A 20990-nucleotide genomic window follows, 5' to 3' on the forward strand; every position below is an offset into this window, starting at 1 on the left:
CTTGATTAATTAGGATTTTAAAGAGAAAAATAGTTTTTCTATTGAGAGTTTTTTTAGACAATTTTTCACAGAAAATTATCCTCGATTTTTTTTTTAAAAAAAATTATTTTTATATATTTGAGAGCACACACTATTACACTTGAGTGACTTTAGCATGATGTTCTCAATCTGATCAGAGTCCGAGCAATTTGAAGATTCATAGAGATTTCGTTGGGGTTTCAAGTTTTCCTTCACCAATTCATAATTTGAAGGAATGAGTAATCGATCACACTACGAAGGGGTCAGAGCAATCGTGGAGTATTTGTGTTCTACCAGTAACCCTTCTACATGGATTCGTGAGTAAGCCTGACGTTTGCAGAAATCGGAAGATTCATAGAGATTTCGTTGGGGTTTCAAGTTTTCCTTCACCAATTCATAATTTGAAGGAAGGAGTAATCGATCACACTACGAAGGGGTCAGAGCATTCGTGGAGTATTTGTGTTCTACCAGCAACCCTTCTACATGGATTCATGAGTAAGCCTGACGTTTACAGCAATCGGACGAGGAGTTGCGAGAATCAATCTAGGATGTTTAGCAACTAGTAGTTGGTAAAGCTGAGTGGATGTGAGCCTAAGTCAGGGTCTATTGTACTTTGCTTCAAAGATTAGTGAATTGTTTCACTCGAGATTGCAAATGTCTCAGTGGTTTTCACCTTAGTTAGTTAGATTTCTTCTAACAAGAGTTTCTACGCACAAAAACTATAGTGTCATTTCTCAAACTTTATTTATTACTTTGAGGGTTTATTTTAGTTTTATTTTGATAAAATTAAAATAAGTAACAACCAGATACAAGAGCAAGTAAAACCTATTCTCCTCCCTCTAAATTATTTTTACATCAAATTTTCGCACCCATTCCACATAGTGCAACTCACTGAGTGCACTAAATATTGTAGATAGATTAGAAAGACAACATGGAAATTTGTGAGGTTATTAAGGATTTTGTGTCAGTCTGTGTCTAGCAATTAACTAGGTGCTTGAGGTTACTAAGCTGTGACGGGGTAGGAATTGAATCGAATAATGTTATGAGTTGTTTACTTGGTGTGGATGTTATGAGGAAATTGGGGATCTTTAGTGTTGGTCGAATTAATGATATACTAATTAGTATATTTGATATGAAAGATTTAACATCTGATAACATAGTATATTCTCAATAGAGTGAGATTGAGATAATACTAGTTATGATAATAAAAGCTTATCTAACTTTTGTAAATGTAAATCTTAAATATAAATACTAGCCAAAGTATATCATTGATTGAGATTGCAAGGCATCTTAATAACTGTGTTTAATTGCACATTTTCAATCCAGGATCAGATCACTGAAAAACAATAAATTGGGTAGTTGAGATACACCCTAAATCCAATATTACATAGATCGAGGTATCTAACTAAATTGGAGGTGTAACAGTGATGCAATCTGAATATGGGATATTAAAGACTTCAAATCCAAGAGTGGATATATCTTTTATATTAAAGGTGTAGTTGTATGTTCTTAATATAACTCAAAGTTAGAAACTTTAAATAAATCAAATAGGAAAGTCAATAGACTTCACATAGAGGACATTTCAAAGTAAGTCTACACATGTGCCACAAAAGAAAATGATATTGCTAACAATAAGCAATTTTAGGGCACAAAGTATACAGTTGCTCTCACCTGGAGAAATCTCTGCAGAGTGTAATATTTCTAAACACAACCTTGTGGCCACATATAAAATTGAGGGTTGTACTAGAGAGCAATTGTACAGATCATCGAGGGGAATGGGATTAAAAGCCGAAAGCTAACGAGTTACCTTAATGGAAACCCAACCTAGTTAACTGGAGATCCCAAGATCTAGGTTCAAAGGGACAACGGAAATTCTGAGTGACTCACCAGAAGCACTGGGAAGATATAAATCTTCTACCCATTTCTATGATGAGACAGTGCTACCTACAGCGATGATTAGGATAAGTTACGCTTTTAATGACTCTCATACCTTGAAAATTCAAGTGGGGTATGGTAGGATACTCTTAATAAAAAGTCACCTATATGAGTGTGAAGTGGGGCCGTTTCTATGAGAACTATAAAGGCTAAGTTTTCTGGAGCACTCATTGAATACCAGGAGTTGTTCAGGGCCAAAATGAACACAATAATGAGAACCAACTTTGTGAAGAAAGGTACTGTGTGTTTGTTATTGTCTTGGTTTACACAAATGGCTGAACAGTTCAAGACATCGCGTTCACTAGTTAGCCAGTAAATCCAATAGCAATACACTAGGGAAGGTTCAAAGCCAAAAGCCACCTATCCTGATGCAGTAACTTTTCGATTATACTCTCTCTAGTGTCTGCATGATCATCTTTTGCATTTTACGCAAATTTCCATTCATGTGGGGGATTGTTGGAAACGTGGGCATTAAAAACATAAACTTTGGATGAGATTTGAAATAGATTCCGTTAATAATTTTTTACGGATCTCTAGACAAGCGCGTTTCTCTCCGTAAGGAGATGAATGTGGTATATTTACTTTCTGAAATCCGTTTCCGGATGAATGAGAAATTAGCTCTAAAGTGTGGTGTTTTGATAAGCCTAAATGGGTATGCAAAATGTGGGAAGTGTTTGTCCCACATGGAAAAAATGTTGAAACAAATTGAAATTTAAATAAGCTGAGTTTATGATTTGGGCTTGGGCTTGGGCTTGGGCTTGGGCCTAATTGTAAAGTCCAGATTATTCTTTTTTGAAATTTTGGATTGGGCCTAATTTTGGGCTGGGCTTATTTAAATGGGTTTCACAAATGAATGGGTTTTTTGGGTGATTGGCTTTTTGAATTAAAAAAACTACTTTTTAGTTTTTCTAAAAGATTACACCTTTTAAATTAAAAAATCATATTTTAGTTTTTCTAAAGGGTTACACCTTTTAAATTAAAAGCACTTTTTAGTTTTTTTTTTTTTTTCAAATGGTTACACCTTTTTTCCGAACCATCATAACCCATGGTTGCACCCACTCGAAAAGACACCATGTGAACCATTGCAACCTATTAGAATGGATGTGTCTATTTGTGAACAGACACCATGTGAACCATTGCAACCTATTAGAATAGATGTGTCTAGTGGTGAACAAACACCATGTGCACCATTGCAACCTATTGCAATGGTTATGTCCAATAATGAAGAGATACACCCAATCCGAAAAGGTATATCTGTTTCTATAAATACCCCCCTTTGCATCATTTGCAATTGATTCATTTTTCATTTTCTTCTATCTCCCTCTCTAGATTGGAACCTAATCCAAGTGGGTTCAAACCATAGGTTAAGTGGTTCGAGCCACTTCGACCCTAATCCAATTTCATCGAGCCATATTAAGATTGGTCCGAACCATTTGGTTCGGATTACACCCAATTCAGCATTTATATAGTATATAAATGCATTTTTGAGTCAGAGAGAGTATTACACGGAGGAGGTTCGCCGTATCCACGAGTTTGTAGTGCTGCTACTGGTGGATGTAGACCGTTATATCCTCGGTCCAGGTTCATTCCTTACATATTATTATTTTTTTATTGTTTTATTTTGCATATTTAATTAAATATAGAGTTGCATATTTAATTAATGATTTATTAGCATATTGTTAATTATCTCATGACATATTAGTATAAGGGTTGTTATATCTTAAATGTCACATGAAGCATATATTTTTACCAACAATTACAATATTATTATAGTGCTTATTGTAATTAATTAGATAGGATAGAGTTATGAGATAACTCTATCTCTATCTAATTGGAGCTAGGATAAGAATCCATTTTGATCCTCATCTCTAGCCCCATCTATATACACAATATATATCTCTTATTCGGATATACACACAATCTTATAGAATATAGAATAACGAGAGTGAAAGATATAGGATTTCCACAAATCTGTGTATTCCGGGGATATAGAGGTGAAGGTTTACTGGTGTTCAAGGCCAAAAGAGGATCAATCTAATTCACTGTTATTCTCAGAGTGTTGACCATTAATCAATCGTCGAAAGGTATGAAATCTTTTACAAATACTCCAGTTATTGATTTGGTGAAATATCATGTGGAAATGATCCTGAAAATTTTTAAATCACTTCCGTTGTGCCTTCAATTGGTATCAGAGCCTAACCCAGCCGGAAATGTGCCTAAAGGGACGTCGGGCCTACAAGGGAGGTGGATTGTAATGACCTTGTGGGCGGGTGTGCTGTGGGCGGGTGCGAGAGACACTGTCAGGCTACCACACTGGCGAGCTACGGGTTCACAATCCCACATCTTCTGGGTAGAGGAAAGGTGAAGTGTTTATATGTAAGTGTGTCATCTCTAATTGGTATGAGACCTTTTGAGCTAAAACCCAAGAGCAAATCCGTGCGGGTTCAGACTCAAAGCGAACAATATCATACCATGTGGTGGAGTATCGTTACAAATTGATATCAAAGCCACCCACATGCTTTTCCTCAAATCATGATGATCATTTGAACTCTTGATTATTATCTATGCATGTATAGATATTATATTCATGGTTGGATTATATTTATTTTATAAATATGTTAATTTATTTTATTGTTATTTGATTGATTAATCATAAGATCAGATCGGGTAACAGTGTATTAAAAATATATATATATATATATATATATATATATATATATATATTTGTCGGGTCGAAGAGTCTGCACACAGTAGTAGCCATTGGTAACGAAAGGAGAATGCTAGTAGTGTATGTTCTTTGGTTGATTTTACTCTCATTGTTTATATTTAATGTGAAGAAGTAAGTTTTCATAAATTAATAAATATATAATCGACCTCTTGTTGGCAGCGGCTAATATCTACGGATATCAGGGATATGCCCATGTGATAGGCTGACACGCTTCGTATATAGATTGTTCTATATTAACCTCCTACTGTTATGTATTGGATGTATATCTAATATATGATTTTTGAGGGTTTTCTTTAAAGGTTGCTCAGGTTAATTATATTTAAGTACACATGGCATGGGTTAGGGTGATGAATAACCAAAATTTTAATTATTAATATTTTATTAATAAACCCACAGTGGCTAGTGACGATGGTGATGTGCTATTTGATTTTCATTGGATACTCATTGTTTGAGTTTAAGTTTGAAAGTCATGCTGTTTGGATATAAATATATATATATATATATATGAACTTTTTTGTTTTCTAATGATGGCATTCCAGTAAAGGATTACTCATGTGATGATTTGTGCATAAAAAATAAATAAAATAAAATAAAATAAAAAGTAATCAGATTGTGTTTTTTTGTCTTCAATAGATTGTCTAGTATGATAATGATAATAAATGTTACGTAGTTGACGCCGCAGAGAGAACTCCCAGTGGGAGTTAATTAGATTGTGTGTGCATTTGGTTAATGATTTCATTTTGTTTTGGAACAGAAATTAATATTATATTACACTTGTCACTTGTCTTATGCCTATTATTAAGTGACCCAGAAAAGTGATCTGTACATGAAATCTACATTATTTTCATGTACTGATACTACTATGAGTGTCTATCTGCTTTGATGCAACCAATTTTATTATTCAATCGTCCAAAGCTTGATTGCAGGTGCAGCTAAATAATTTCTCTCTCATGGTTCGACTAATTTATTATTTAATTTCATGTGATGTAATTAATTAATTAGTAGCGGCATTTTAAATGGGCTATCCCAATAAGAGTTAGTTTTCCCTAGCCGAATAGGATTTAATTATTTTTTTATTTTATCTTGTTTAGAATTTTATGTAAGCCCTAAGTTGGGTATAGGAGAAAATATTATACTATTCTCTAAATTTGGGGTTGAAATTCTTGAAAAGTTCAAGAAAAGAATTAGACAAGATAAAAGTCTGTGCTTCCAATGGAGGACTTTGAAAGCACAAGACGACCATGAAATGACTTTTAAACCGGCCATGAGAGGGGATTTGCATTTTTTTTGGGTGCAACATAATTTTTATTTGCATGCTTATATTCATGTGATGGTTATATGCTTGAATGTCATGCTTAATCCATGAATTGCTTTAGTTACGTTTTATTTAATTTTAAACTAGATAAAATTGGAATTACTTATTTGGGTAGTTTTGAAAAAATTAGCACAAAATATTTTTGAAAATTTGATTTTCTGAAAATTAAAAAATTTTATTTTTAATTAAATTTTGTGTAAAGTGTAAGATTATCCCATAGCTTAACTCAAGAAATTGAGCTAAGTTGACCCAAATGGATTAGGTTCATTAAGCCTAAAAGAATTTTAAAATGGATTCCAATATTATTTAGATTAAAATTAATATCATTATATTTTGCATAGGATGTATGGAATTTAAAGAAAACTCTCTCATTTTAAAAATCAAGTGGGAGCGGGATTTTATCTTAAATTCCAAAGCCTTCCATTGTCGATCTATTGTAAGGTGTAACAAGTACCTCACCGCCAATCTTAGGTGCTCCTCCGGAGGGTATTTGTTTCACTGGTTACTAGATATAGATTTTGCATGATAAAACTAGCGGCAGGCGGATGGGGACAATCACCATTAGGAGATGGACCTCATTCAATTGCATTACTTCTAGACAATGGTATAAACTTGACTAAGTGGGAGTACGTTCCACCTCAAGGGGTATTTTCACTTAGAAGCCAAAGTTAAATCGGTTGCCATATTTCATTTGGCATGAGATACCTAGATAGTGGGATATGGTGGAAATTGTTTCCGTCTAATCAAGGTAGTGACATGATCTCTTGGTAATGGCATGTTCTTATTGCCCCCTGAGAGAAATGAGTGAATACCTACAGGGATTATGATTATCGATATCTTCATTATATCAGTGGTTTAGAGAGACCCATGGAGTGGCTATATGAAAACTAAAGTTCATTTTTATTTCTGTATGAATGCCATTTTTATGCGTGAATGTTTATATATATTTCAGATGTCGAATGTTTTCAGTCCACTTACTGCTATACTTAAGGACAACAAAGTAACCAGGTCAAACTATGTTGACTGAAAGAGAAATCTTCACATTGTACTTACTGCACAGGAGTACAAATTTGTGCTCACTCAAGAGTGCCCTCCTATGCTTGGCCCTGATGATAGCCAACAGCTAAAGGAAATGTACGAGAAGTGGCAAAAGGCTGATGAAATGGCCAAGTGCTATATTTTAGCTTCAACGTCAAACGGTTTACAACATCAGCATCAGTCTTTTGTCACTACTCGTGACATTTTACTGAACCTTAAGGAAATGTTTGGGAAACAAAGTAGAGCGGCACAACAAGTCGCAATGAAACAAATTATGAACGCTCGTATGCCCGAAGGAACTCCAGTTGGCGAACACCTTTTAAAAATGATTTCTTATTTTAATGAACTGGAGGTTCTTGGGGCAAACATAGATGGTGAGACCCAGGTTGATATAATTCTGCAATCATTGCCAGAGTCATTCAATCAGTTCAAACTAAATTATTCTATGAATAGTATGGCTTATTCTTTATCAAAACTGATGAATGCTCTGCAAGCTGCGGAAGGAATTTTTAAAGGTCAAGGGAGTGTTCATACAGTGGAAAAGGGTTCTTCTTCTCATGGAAAGCCGAAAGGCAAGAACCATAATAAGAAGCAAGGTTCCACTGTCCCCAAAAAGGTTGGTACTAGTGGTGGAATTGTCAAGGCTAAGGGCAAGGCTAAAATCAAAGGAAATTGTTTCCATTGTGGTAAGGAAGGGCATTGAAAAAGGAATTGTCGAGTGTATCTAGCAAAGCAGCACTCTGAAGGTATGCTTCAGTCACTCATTATTAAGACGTGATATGTGGTTGAATCTACGGATACCTGATTTGTAGATTCTAGAGCCACGAACCATGTTTGCAATTTATTGCAGGGTTCTAGGAAACCAGAAGACTGAGTGAAGGGGAGATATCTATCTTCATCTTGCTTTACAAGCAAGGGTAGCGGCAGTATCAGTAGGAGCAGTTATTTTAAAATAAATGATAGGAGTTTATTATTAAAGATTGTCTTTATGTACCAGAGAGTAGAAAATACTTGATTTCTATTTCAGTTTTTTCAAATTCTAGGTTTTCAATATCTTTTGATTCAGAAGTTTTAAAAATAATAAAAAATAAAAGATTTATTTATTCCGGTACATTGATGGATGGTCTTTATTTAATTACTCCTACACTTCACTCCTTGTATGATACTGAAATAATTGATGTATTGAATGTCTTACTATTAAAAGGAAAGATTCCTTCGAATAACTCTATATATTTTTGGCATATGCAGGTAGGTCATATTAATTAATCTAAATAGGATCCAAAGACTGTTTAAGGATGGGCATTTGGGCTTTTTAGTGGTTTAACCACTTCCAGTTTGCGAATCCTACTTAGACGGTAAAATGACCAAAAGACCTTTTTAAGGATTAGAGGCATAAAAGCTAAAGAGGTTCTAGAGTAGGTGCATACAGATGTACGTGGTCCTATAAATGGGATCATATCTTAAACTTGTGCACCAGACACACTATACCAAAATGGTGTTATAAAAAGAAGGAATAGATCTTTACTGGACAAGGTAAGATTGATGATCAGTTATTCAGGACTACCAGTATTCTTTTGGGGTTCTATCTAAAGTAGTTCCAAACACTACCAAGGAATTTTAAACTAGGTGAAAGCCTTGTTTACAAAATTTAAATAAGTGGGAGTGTCCTGCACTTGTGTGGAAGGGAAAGCTTGAGAAGATGGGACCGAAATTAGATGTTTATCTATTTATGGGCTACCCAAATGGTACAAATGGTTATTCATTTTATGATCCTAAAGAGCTGAAAGTGTTCATTAGTACAAATACTACTTTTTTCGAGGAGGGTTATATAATGAATCACTATCCTCGAAGCAAGATTGTTTTAAAGGAGATAATAGATAGACCAATTAATCCCAGAGTGGATATGGTAGTTATGGATGATGAGACATCAGAAACTACGACTCCAGAATCTCTTATTATATCGAAACCTTAACGTAGTGGGAGGGTTATCAGGCCATCTGATAGGTTAATGCTCTTGGGAAAGTCTGACGAGGTGATCCCAAACAAACAAGATCCCTCTATACTTATGAAAAGGTTACGAATGATTGTGACACGAACATTCATTTTGATTAGAATTTGAATGGGCTTTATGTATACCAGAATAGTGATGGAAGCGTGGTGGTGTTTTAAAGAGATAGTTCAGCATGGGGATATTGTTGTCATTAAGATTGCATCTGCAAATAACCTTGCAGATTCTTTCACTAAGACTCTACCTACTAAGGTTTTTAAGTCTTATATTAAAGGGATGGGTGTTAGATGTAATGGTAATTGGCTTTTAGTGCAAGTGAGAGATTGTTGGGATTATATACCCTACAAGCTAATTATTTATTCGATATTTTATTAATAAATGTGATATCCATCCATTGGCTTTACATATTTTTGCATGAGATGCATTATTGTCCTCAAGTTGCATTATAGGTGACTTAAGTGTGTAAATGAGATTTACACGCAGGAGAATTGGGCTCACCGGTTTCTTGCATCTTGGCATTGTTCGCAGTCAGTTATAAAAGTTGGACACTTTTATCTGTAAGACTGTAACACACTTGACCTCTATAAGATAGGATGTTTTGTCTTGACCATTGGGATAGTTAACTCTAAGGCAGTGTGTTAGTGTACTTAGAGTCACCATAAGATCACACCATACAAATTACTGTTATTATTTTGGTGTGATTCTTATCTACTAGATACATTAAGCTCTAAATCCTGAGAGGTTTAATGGACTCAAGTTTCAATATTGGTCACTTTGACTAACCAATATGTGAGATCTTTTAAGGTCAATACCATGGTATCTTGGATGGCTAATGTTGGAGCTCTAGGAACACAAATGCTCAACATGGAATCCATACTCTATAAGAGTTAGAATATCCCATTGACTATCAACAACAGATCTGCTCCTCACAGGATCTGCTTCTTAAGCACTTTGATCTCTAGTTCAGTCATCCAATCAGTCATTCTGAAGGGTTGCTCCTTGCTTGATGTCGAATCAAATATATGTTCGAGAACTATAGATGATCAACACCGCATATGCATACCCGCCAATTTAGATGGATGATGATTCTGAAATAACCCAAAAACTCTAGCGAAGAATTACTAGAATGACTATGCTCAGAGACAAGATATGAAGCATATCTAAGTTTTCTGAAAACCAAATAGCCTCTATAGATACTGACGTGGGTAGGAACTATGCAGAAGAGACGTAGGTGACAGAAAAAAGATCATCTGCAGAATGAAGGCCAGAGAAATGATCAATTCAGAAAATGAATCCAGGCAAGTTGATCTTGCTTTGTATATTTATATGTATCTGTAACCTGCTTATTAAATTTGTATAAAATTAATGAGTATGTTTTAGTAGATTTGCACGGATTGATTTGAAAAAACTTGAGATTATATTAATATAAAGGTCTCTAACTTGATATGGTTAATTAATCAAATAAGACTATGAAAAATATGAATAACTAAACTATTGATTTTAAAGAGAACTATTAATCATGTGTTAATCAGTGAACTGTTCATACCTCCCTAGTTTGGGAAGACCCAACAAGACATATATACATACATATATATATAAATGTATGTGTATTTTGTATGATTATACACACATGCAAGCCTAAATGTATTTGAGGATGACTCAAATAAACACCGACTTAGGCAAATACCTTGATTATTGAAATAGAAGAGAGTATGTCGTAAACGGCAGAAAAACTCTTTCATTAGTTTTGGAGATACTTTGCTTTAAAAAGGACTTTCTGCGACAGATATTCGAACAATTTTTAGCAGTGACATTATGATATTTAGTGGTTACTATTTTGCACTTTTACAATGATTTGTTTGTTCTTGGCGTCATTCATGTTTTCAAACTTGTGGGGAGAACATTGAAAAAAGGCCTTCATTTGACGTTTCAACAAACAATTAGTGACAACTTCACTGTGTCTTTTTATCACTAATAAAATATCTAATGCCCAGTGATTGACATTTGGTGGTGACTCTTCTCCCCGCTAAAAGTTCAGTTTCTTGTAGTTTTAATGACGTGACAATAATTATCTTGGAAGCAAGCAGCGCAATGAAGTTCCTATTATTTTTAACTCATAGGACCCAAAAGAACCTAGTCAATGTGTGTGAAAAATCTGTAGAAGTAGTGCAAACCTGCAAGTTTTAGGCATAAATTTGCTATACTAAGTCCTATTACCTAACAAAGAGTGTACCCTGTAATTCAGAATTTGGCTCCACGGGATAATGGGGTATTATAAATAGAAAATAAATAATGCTTGCTGAAAATTGTTGTGTGTGACGAAGTGTTCATTAAAAACTGCTATGTACACAGATAATGTTCACTCAATATTATGAAGTTTTCATGGAAAGCATTTAGGCACTGATTGATTGGGAGGGAGGTTGTGGTTTCCCCAGCTCCAAGTAAAGAAAGGAGAAATATAGAAGGGAAAATTTTAAGTTCTTTATATGACATCTACAGGAAGGACTCTGGCTAAGCAGCTTCTGGGATGTCAACTACCAATCGAACATTACCAGGTGGTGGATTAGGAAAACTTTCTAAGCTTCGCAATATCGATTAATTATTAATCCACAATATCATCATGACATTAATTCCGGACATGGTTCTTGATATTTACAACGAAAAAAAAAAAAAATCATTATGACATTAGAAAATTTATGCCTTCTTTAGAAGGGAATATATTTCTTTAAAAGGTATTGAAAGAAGCATATTTTATATACCTATTGAGCTCTATAATAAGTTTTGAAACCCAAAATGCATGTGTTATACAGACAAACCTTTCGGAAGTCAGCATTTGACAAGTTCTCCACCAACTTCGGACAAGATGAAAAGAATCCGCGTCCTAGAGGACTGTACGCAACAATCCCAATGCCAAGTTCCCTGAATAATCACAAAAGGGGAATAAACTTAGGACCTTGAAACACTTGTCACTCCCTAAACGGATAAATTAGAACAAAAGATGTCTCACCTGCAAGTAGGAATTATTTCTTTCTCCACATCTCTTGACCATAGGGACCACTCCAGCTGTACAGCTGTTACTGGATGAACAGCGTGCGCCCTTCTGATCGTTGAAGCTAATGCCTCAGATAGACCTTGTTGATGACCGCGCCACAATAGCTGCTTAAGTGGCGCCACCTCTGTAAAATAGGCACAACTAGCCAATGCTTACCTGGCATGTCCACAATGGACTAGGTATCCTCGAGCTACCTATCCAATAACTGAACTCGCTGACCGAGGAAGGGGTCGCTACCCTTCCTCTACTGTGGACATGCCCCGCTCCAGTCGGATGGGCTCCTCCCCCTCCCTGCTCGTCTAAGGTTGCTCTTTGAAAGAGCAACCTCGGCAAAGAGCAACCTTGGCTAACCTGCTTTACGAGCTCCCCTTTCCGGTTATGGGGACCTCAAGATAAAATTGGGATAGAGCCCTGCGAGGTCGTGAAGGCAGGACCTCGAAGGAGGCCTTTTCCCTCTAAAGTTCGGGAATCTGAGGACATGTGGATAGGTGGCTGAGATCCAAGGTATGGCCTCAGCCTGAGGCCAACACAAAGGGGAAAGGATACTCGGTACCCAAGCTCGAGCAAAGAAAGATAAGGAGCGCATTAATTGCGAAAGACGTTTGATAAGACCCATATTAATTAAGGAGCGCCATTACCTCTTTTGACTGGGGGCAAAGTATCGCGGCCCATCTGTCAATGTCTCATCCAGAGAGACCCTCAAACCCTTGGGTAAGAGTGGGCTCACCAGAAGGACTGAAAGACATTGACCGAGGAAATAAACACTATAAATAGGGGGTTAATCAACCTTTAAGACAACAACCACCACATTAATAGCTATTTACTGACAAGCTCGAGCTTATATAGTACCAAAGTCGACCTTTCCTTTCTTAATCTTAATACTCAGAGAATCCTTTGTGTTGCTTGGATCTCCACTTGGATACTGGTCTCAAGATTCTTGGCTTATGTGGAATGATCTTCTTATCCTACTCACGAACCACCTTCGACATTTTGGCAGAGACAGGAGTTTGGAGGAGCTCAGACATCAATAAGATCTTACGCAACAGTCGCCGAACGTGACTATAGCGGATCTACAAGTGTTGCTGTGGAATGAAAGGAGTATGCTAACGCAGGAAACGGCCCCCGAGCCACCTTACGCACAATCCATTGCGCTTCTCCCTTATCCCCCGGGGTATCTAACCCCCATGTTCAGCAAGTTTGATGGGAGAAAAGGGAATCCGCGTGAGCATGTCGTGCGATTCATTGAAGCCTTGGGGCCCTTCGGAAATGATCACACTTTGCGGCTTAGGGAGTTTTCAAAAACTCTCACGGATAGGGCCTACAAGTGGTATGCGAATTTGGAATCTGGGTCGCTCACCACCTGGAACCAGCAAGCCACGATTTTCCAATCGAAGTTCTTTCAGGCAGAGGAAAGGGTGACTACCCTCTCTCTAACTAAAGAGACTTAGGCACCTGGGGAGGATTTTCTCACATATATCCATAGATTTCATGACCGAGCTATGGAATGCTACGAAACACACGAAGAAGAGACGCTAGCTAAGATTTGCATACAGGGCATGCAGGGGTCCTACTGAATTCATCTCATTAATCTGAAGCTGCTCACTTTCGCCGACTTGATAGAGGCATCTCAGAATTTGGCAAGTAACCTCGCTATTTGTGTGTAGGGTGCTATGCAATAAGAATACCGAGGTAGACGTAAACCCCAGGTTTCGGCCGTAGACGAACCTTCCAGTAAGAAGAGCGCGAGGTCAGCCCATGCTCCTCGAGTGAAGAATCCGGACAAAGCGCCGCCCCCGTTCCCATACACTCCAGAAGAAGTAGAAACCATTCTTAAGAAATAGATCTAGCATAGAGACATTAGACTGCCCGAGGTCACTCACGAGCCCACTCCAAAAGAAATGGCCCATCCCAAATACTGCATGTATCATCGGCATACTCGTCACCCTACCTACGACTGTTGGGCGTTGCGAAATACTTTCCACAGACGAATTGCTAATGGCGAGCTCATTCTCCCTCCCAGGGATGTGAGGGAAGAACCTTTCCCTATGCATGATCGAAGTGTGGCGATGATGGTATCTGGCGTGGCAGTCGATAGGGAAGGGGCCGAGCATGATGTTGCCCAAGTCGCGCTGGTTAAGGGAGATAACCTCTATGCATTTCACTTGTTGGAAACGGCTCCTGTCAGGAGCATTCTCCAAAAGATGGATTTTTCTCCTCTTGCTCAGAAGGAAATAGCCAAATTTCTGTGGCTAGCAGTGAAGGAAGGTGTCAAAGAAGTTGCGTCAATCACATTACTCCCTGTACCACAAAGGTCACCTGGATCGGCTATAGGCTTTACTGAGGAGGACAAATGCATCACTACCCCGCACAACAGGCCATTGTATGTTACGGCTTCGCTCAATGGGGTTGAGCTCAAGCAGGCGTTTCTAGACAATGGTTCATCTCTCAATATCATGCCTTTAGAAGTCTTTCTCCGCAGCAGACTCCCAGACAAGAGCCTTATCCGAAGGCCCACTAAGATTGCTGGGTTTGGAAATGATATCCAGAGGACCGAGGGGCATGTGACAACCGAGCTGGCCATCGGAAAGTTCAAGGGTTCAATTAAGTTTCACGTCATTGATTCAAATACCTCTTACCATTTGCTCATGGGTCGAGGTTGGATGCATAAGTTTGGGATTGTCCCTTCTTCGTATCATCAAATGCATGAAAGGGTTCTGAAACGGGAAACAAGTAATGGTTCGTTGCTCCGATCGACCATTTACTAAAAGAGAGTCTCATATAGTGGAGGCTTGATTCTTTAACGAGCTAGAGGATGCAGAAGAACCTCAGCCATTGACAGCTATACCTTTGCCGAAATGGGAAGAGATTGACCAATAAGAGAAAATAAAAATGCCAGAAACGATTGTCACTCAGAAGAGACCAGCTGTCTGCAAAAGGGTGCGTTTGTCCGACAGAAGGATCGCCTACCACTTATGATGGTGTTGGGGGGCACAACCTCTGGCGAGACCGCGCCCTCGAGTGAAGTCATGTCAAGCAGAGTTACCAAACTTCACGGAGGAAGCCAGAGTGGAATCAGCCGAATCAGTTCGGCTGAGTCAGGAGGAGCTGGAGGAAATCAATCTAGCCAATGATGGCCGCCCCCGGGTGGTCTATGTGTGTAAGTAATTAGAAGGGAATGAGAAAGCGGCATTAGTAGCCCTGCTCAAGGAATTCGAAGATGTCTTTGCTTAGACATACGAAGAGATGCCTGGATTAGACCCCCAGGTAGTGGCTCATCATCTCAATGTGCGACCAGATGCACACCCAGTTAAGCAGGCGCAAAGGAGCTTCCGACTAGAGCTCGAGTTGCAAATAAAGGAAGAGGTGCAGAAGCTTTTGCAAGTCGGCTTTATCACACCTATTTAACATCCTACATGGTTGGCGAATGTGGTTCCAGTAAAGAAGAAGAATGGAAAAATCAGGGTTTGCGTCGATTTTAGAGATTTGAACAAGGCATGCCCTAAAGATGATTTCCCGCTACCCATAATTGATAACTTGGTCGACTCAACCTCGGGGCACGAAATGTTCTCATTCATGGATGGCTATAGCAGATATAATCAGATCAAAATGGCACAGTGTGATGCAGAGAAAAAGGCATTCCGTACCCCTATAGGGAACTTCCATTTCACAGTCATGCCCTTTGGCTTGAAGAACGCGAGGGCCACTTACCAGCGAGCCATGACGGCTATTTTCCACGACATGTTGCATAGGAAAATGGAGGACTATATGGACGATCTGATGGTGAAATCACGAGTTAGAGGTGATCACTTAGCCGATTTGAGAAGCATTTTCGAAAGGTGTCGAAAGTACAAGTTAAGGATAAATCCGCTGAAATGCGCCTTCGGGGTCAAAGCTGGCCGATTCCTGGGTTTCATAGTGCATCGACAAGGTGTTGACATCGAGCAAAGCAAGGCCTGAGCTATCATAGAGATGCCCCCACCGCAATCTCTCAAGCAGTTAAAGAGTTTAGTAGGATGGGTCTCGTATTTACGACGCTTCATACCAACCCTTGCCGAAGTGACACACGTCTTTGGCGCTCTGATGAAAGGAAGGTCTGGATTCAGATAGAATGAGGAACACCAGCAAGCTTTTGATCGCCTCAAAGGGTTGTTATCCTCGCCAACCACCATGATAGCCCCTCAGATTGGGGATCCCTCTTAAGCTCTACATTACCTCAACGGAGCGTTCCATTGGGGCGTTCCTCACCCAGGAAAAGGATGGCTGAGAGTGCCCCGTGTATTACATCAATCGAGTTGTACAAGGTGTCGAGGCACGCTATTCTCCGATAGAGCGACACTGTCTATCCCTGGCATTTGCAGCAAAAAAATTTCGTCATTATTTTCTAGCCATACCATCCACCTTATCACAAAGTGTGACCCATTGCGATACTTGCTTTCACGACCGATCATTTTAGGACGAGTGGCGCAGTGGCTCCTAATGCTGGCCGAGTTTGACATCCAGTGCCTCGAACCTCGTGCCATTCTAAGCCAAGCTATGGCAGATTTGATAACTCAATTCCCTTCTGCTAATTTCGAGCCGGTGCATGATGACCTTCCTCACGACGAATTTGAGTCAGTTTGTTACACGAACGAGAACATGATGTGGACTTTGTCATTTGACGGGTAGTCGACCACTACGGGAGGCGGTGCGGGAGTGGTGTTAACCCCCGAGGAAGGGAAAGCCCGAAATCTTTCATATAAGCTCACCTTCGGATGTTCCAATAACACAGCAGAACATGAAGCTCTGGTTCTGAGTCTACTGGCAGAGCGGGAAGCAAAGATCAAACGGTTGCATGTGTAAGGGGATTCAAACTTGGTGGTAAAATAACTGGATGGCTCCTACGCCATCAAGGAACCGGCTTTAGTGGCATACAGAACAGTTCTCCAGAAACTCAGTAGTCATTTTTATGAACTCCAAATAACTCGCGCACCCCAGACGGCTAATCGACATCCGGACGCCCTAGCTACTTTAGCATCCAAAGTTGAGATTATGGGAGAATCAGTGGATATCCGCATTCACTGGAAGAATGAGTCATGCCTGCACAGTACAGAATTTACTAACCACGAGGACAAGGAAGATTGGCGAAGCCCGTACGAGTCACAGCTGAAAGGCAGCTTGGGTGAGATTCCTTTGTTGGAACTTAAAAATTTCACATTATATTTGGGGCTATTATATTTCAAGGCACCCGGCGGAACTTTGGCAAGATACGTCAGAAGACAGGAGGCTAACCGAGTACTGAATAAAATCCATGGGCACACATGTAGCGACAATGCACTGAGCCTGTACCGGAGAATACAAAGGCAGGGATACTACTGGCCGTCAATGGCAAAAGATGCAGTGGCTATACAGAAAGCATGCCCTGAGTGTCAAGAACTGCTCGAGGAGGCCCAGTGTGTGGCTAATGTTGAGGAAGACTGGAGACAGTAATATATGGAATATCTTGAAAAACGACTGCTGCCATAGGACCATGAAGAGGCCGCACTATTGAGGAAGGAAGCAAGGCAGCTTTTCATATGTAACGGTGAGTTAATGAGGCGAGGCTTTGATGGCAAGGCTAAGCGATGTGTTAGTTCCGCCGAAGCCCGCGAGGTCCTAAAGCAGGCTCATGAGGACGAACACCAAGGTGGGAAGAAGTTGCACAACCGTATTATACAGCGGGGCTATTATGAGCCTACGATGCAAACTTACAGCAAGGATTACGCCAGAAAGTGCCAAGAGTGCCAAGTCCACGATCATGCCATCCACGCACCGACAGTAGAGCTTCGCTCTACAAACACTCCCTAGCCATTCGACACTTGGGCCATGGATCTGATAGGTCCAATCTCACCCAAGTCTAGAAAGATGAAATGGATACTAGTGGCAACGAAAGTCTATACCAAGTGGGTCGAGGCGATAGCCTTGTCAATGGCGATAGGACAAGTGGTGGCGAACTTCATTAAAGAAAATATTATATGCCGCTTCAGTGTACCTCGAGTCATTATATTGGACAATGGGAACCCCTTCGTTAATAGTAGGGTCCGTGCACTACTTTAAAGATATCAAGTGGCCCACCACAAGTCAACGCTTTTTTACCCAAAAGGCAACGGACAAGCAGAAGCCACTAACAAGACATTGATCCGAATCCTGAGTAGAATTTTGAAAAAGCAGCATGACAAATGGGCCGAGCAGTTACCGCTCACGCTTTGGGCATACCGAACTACTACGAGAGGATCCACAGGTACCACGCCTTTCTCTCTGGAGTATGGAACGGAAGCAGTGCTTCCGATTGAGGTAACGATTCCTTCCGAGAGTTTTGCCAAGCAAAGTCAGCCACAGCTCGACCCCAGGATTGGGGAGCTCGAGGGACTCCAGGAGCAGAGGGAGCAAGCAAAGAGCAAGATCACGGTTTACCAAGAGGAAGGTGGCTCAGGCCTACAACACCACGGTCCGGCCTCAAGCGTTTTAAGAGGGCGATCTGGGAAGGCCCCTTCGAGGTTAAGGCTGCAAATCCTAGTGGGTACTATGAAATCGGGAGAATAAGCAGTAGTAAAATATTGGGCACGTTTAATGCCAAGTGGTTGAAAAAGTACTATTCCTAGTTTGAGAGCCTTCTAAGGCTCCTGTAATTGTAACAGGCCTTTAAGCCTCGACCCTACTTTTGTAATAAATAACATATGGAAGGGGAACCCTATACTTTCCTCATATTTCTACTGACTGAGTGTTTTTCCCTGATTTATCTTCTGAATTACCTCATTTCTGGATGAGGTCACTTACAATAACCTGCATCACTTCATCTCGGGTAGAGGTCGTTTATAATTTCTAGTTTACCTTGCACCCTGCAAAATTTCCACAGCATACTGCTGAAATATAAAAAAAAAAGGAAGGGAAACGAAAAAAATTTTAAGTCTTAAAGAGCGGTAGAATGAGTCAAAAAAAAAAAAAAAAAAAAGAATGATGAATACAATCACCCTTGAATGGGGCACCAACAGTTCTTATCACAGAATGTTACAATGTCAAGGCAAGTCACTTAAAACTAGAGTGGCAGGGCCGAGTTAGGACGACCTGCGCTCGATCTCATTGTTTAAAGAGGTAATATGCTGCTCCCTCGAGTTCACTTGCTCTTGCAGCTCGGCTAAGCGGACCCTCTCGTTCTGAAGTATTCCTTCCTCTTCATTGACTTGGTCACGAAAGTCTTTGATTTCTTCCACCATCTTTTTGCGTTCCCCGAAAGCCTTAATTTACACAAGGATGTTGTGGGCCCAGCTTATGTCAATTTCTGCCCTCCCCAAATTGGTAAGGAGGCGATCGAGGGAATCAAGATCCTTATTGGCTAAGGAGCGTTCTCGGACCTCTCAAAGGCTGACCACTAGCTCGCACGTAGTCTTGTACACGAAGTCCAGGAACAAAGGCAACAACCCTTCGAAATCTCCAAAGGTCTGAGGGTACTTAGCCTGTACCTCATCCAAATTTCTAACCTCAACCGCAAAAACGGTGGTCCCACCCCACAGCACAGGTGGTGGTCGACTTCGGGGCGTCACCCCCAAAGCCCACAAAGCTTGTGCACCAAAAGATAATGGTGTAGAGCTATGATGAATGTGGCCAAGTTTTACATTTAGAAACTGCCACTACTACCTTTCACTAAAAATATAGTTAGGGCAAGTAGGGATCGTCCCAAGGGATTGGTGGGTCATACAAGATTGTGGAATCAAGATTAGGGTTAGTAGGTCGAGTGATCAAAAGATTGGTTGGTGGTTGAATTACACTAACATGCAATTTAAACTAAAGTAGGCAATTAAATGTAATGAAGAGAAAATAATAGAGAGATCTTGGGGTTTAGAGATCACCACTAAGTATAACTTTTCTACACTCTTAACGAATGATTAATGAGGGGAAAAACATGTATTGCAACAAAGTATGTGTGTGTGATTGTTTCAACAAACATGGATGACAAATTAAGCAAATATTGTATAAGCAACATGGTGGATAGCACAACATATCAAATTAAGCCATTAATCCTTTCTTTAAGCTCACAATCCAAACACATCACAAGGTTAGAGATATATGCTACTTGCTTTCATAAGTATGGAACATCAAACAACAAGCATGGATTGTCCTCCCATTTAACATCTAAACTACAACTACACTACAATTAAGCTAATGACATGGAATTAAACTAAGTAAACTAAAGGAGAGGTACAATCCATCAATAAATGAGTATGAACCATCAAACAAACCACAAGAGCATTCCATTAAGCACTATATCTTGACAATCTCTAGATATATAGCATTAATACATATAGATATGCATCAATAACACAAGAAATAGAAAGAAACACATGAACATCTATTCTAGCATACATAGACATATGGATAGAATGAAATGATCAATTGAAAGCATTAAACCACACAAATCATTGAATAAACAAGATCTATATATATAAAAGTGTCAAAACATGTATCACAATACAAATCCCCTCAAAAATACATAAATCAAGATGTAGAAAGTATGCTTAGGGCTAATTCTAGCCCCAAGAGGATGTCTAGCCACTCATGGATGGTGTCCTCCAACCCTCAAGGGCTAACTCCATGGTAGAAATTGCTCATTTTCTTGGTTGATGGAAGAACTCTAAGCTTGTGTCTCTAGCCTCCTCCTTTCTTTTCTTCTTCTCTAAGAATATGGAAATTGTGCCTCCTCTCAAAAAGTGGCTCATATTCCTTATATAGGTAGGTCAAATATCACCCCAAATGAGCTGGGCTCGTACACCAATATTCCTTCTAATGATTGGATATGAGACAACTTTTAATGAGCTGGAATTTGGATTTTCTTAGGATTTAGGAAGTTCGATCGATCGAACATGGCTGAGATCTATCGAATTTA

General features: G+C 39.4%; 1 protein-coding gene across 1 annotated transcript; it reads left to right on the forward strand.

Annotated features, from left to right (window-relative positions):
- The first annotated feature begins 6948 nt into the window (after positions 1 to 6948).
- Positions 6949 to 7737, forward strand: LOC132272744 (uncharacterized). The gene is made up of 2 exons (XM_059773841.1): positions 6949 to 6996; positions 7057 to 7737. The coding sequence occupies exons 1-2, from the start codon at positions 6949 to 6951 to the stop codon at positions 7735 to 7737; spliced, it is 729 nt and encodes a 242-aa protein (XP_059629824.1).
- Positions 7738 to 20990: the final 13253 nt, after the last annotated feature.

Source organism: Cornus florida, unplaced genomic scaffold (genome assembly GCF_030987335.1).
Source record: "Cornus florida cultivar Cherokee Brave unplaced genomic scaffold, ASM3098733v1 CherokeeBrave_3.0.0_Hap2_Chr01, whole genome shotgun sequence".
Taxonomy (NCBI): domain Eukaryota; kingdom Viridiplantae; phylum Streptophyta; class Magnoliopsida; order Cornales; family Cornaceae; genus Cornus; species Cornus florida.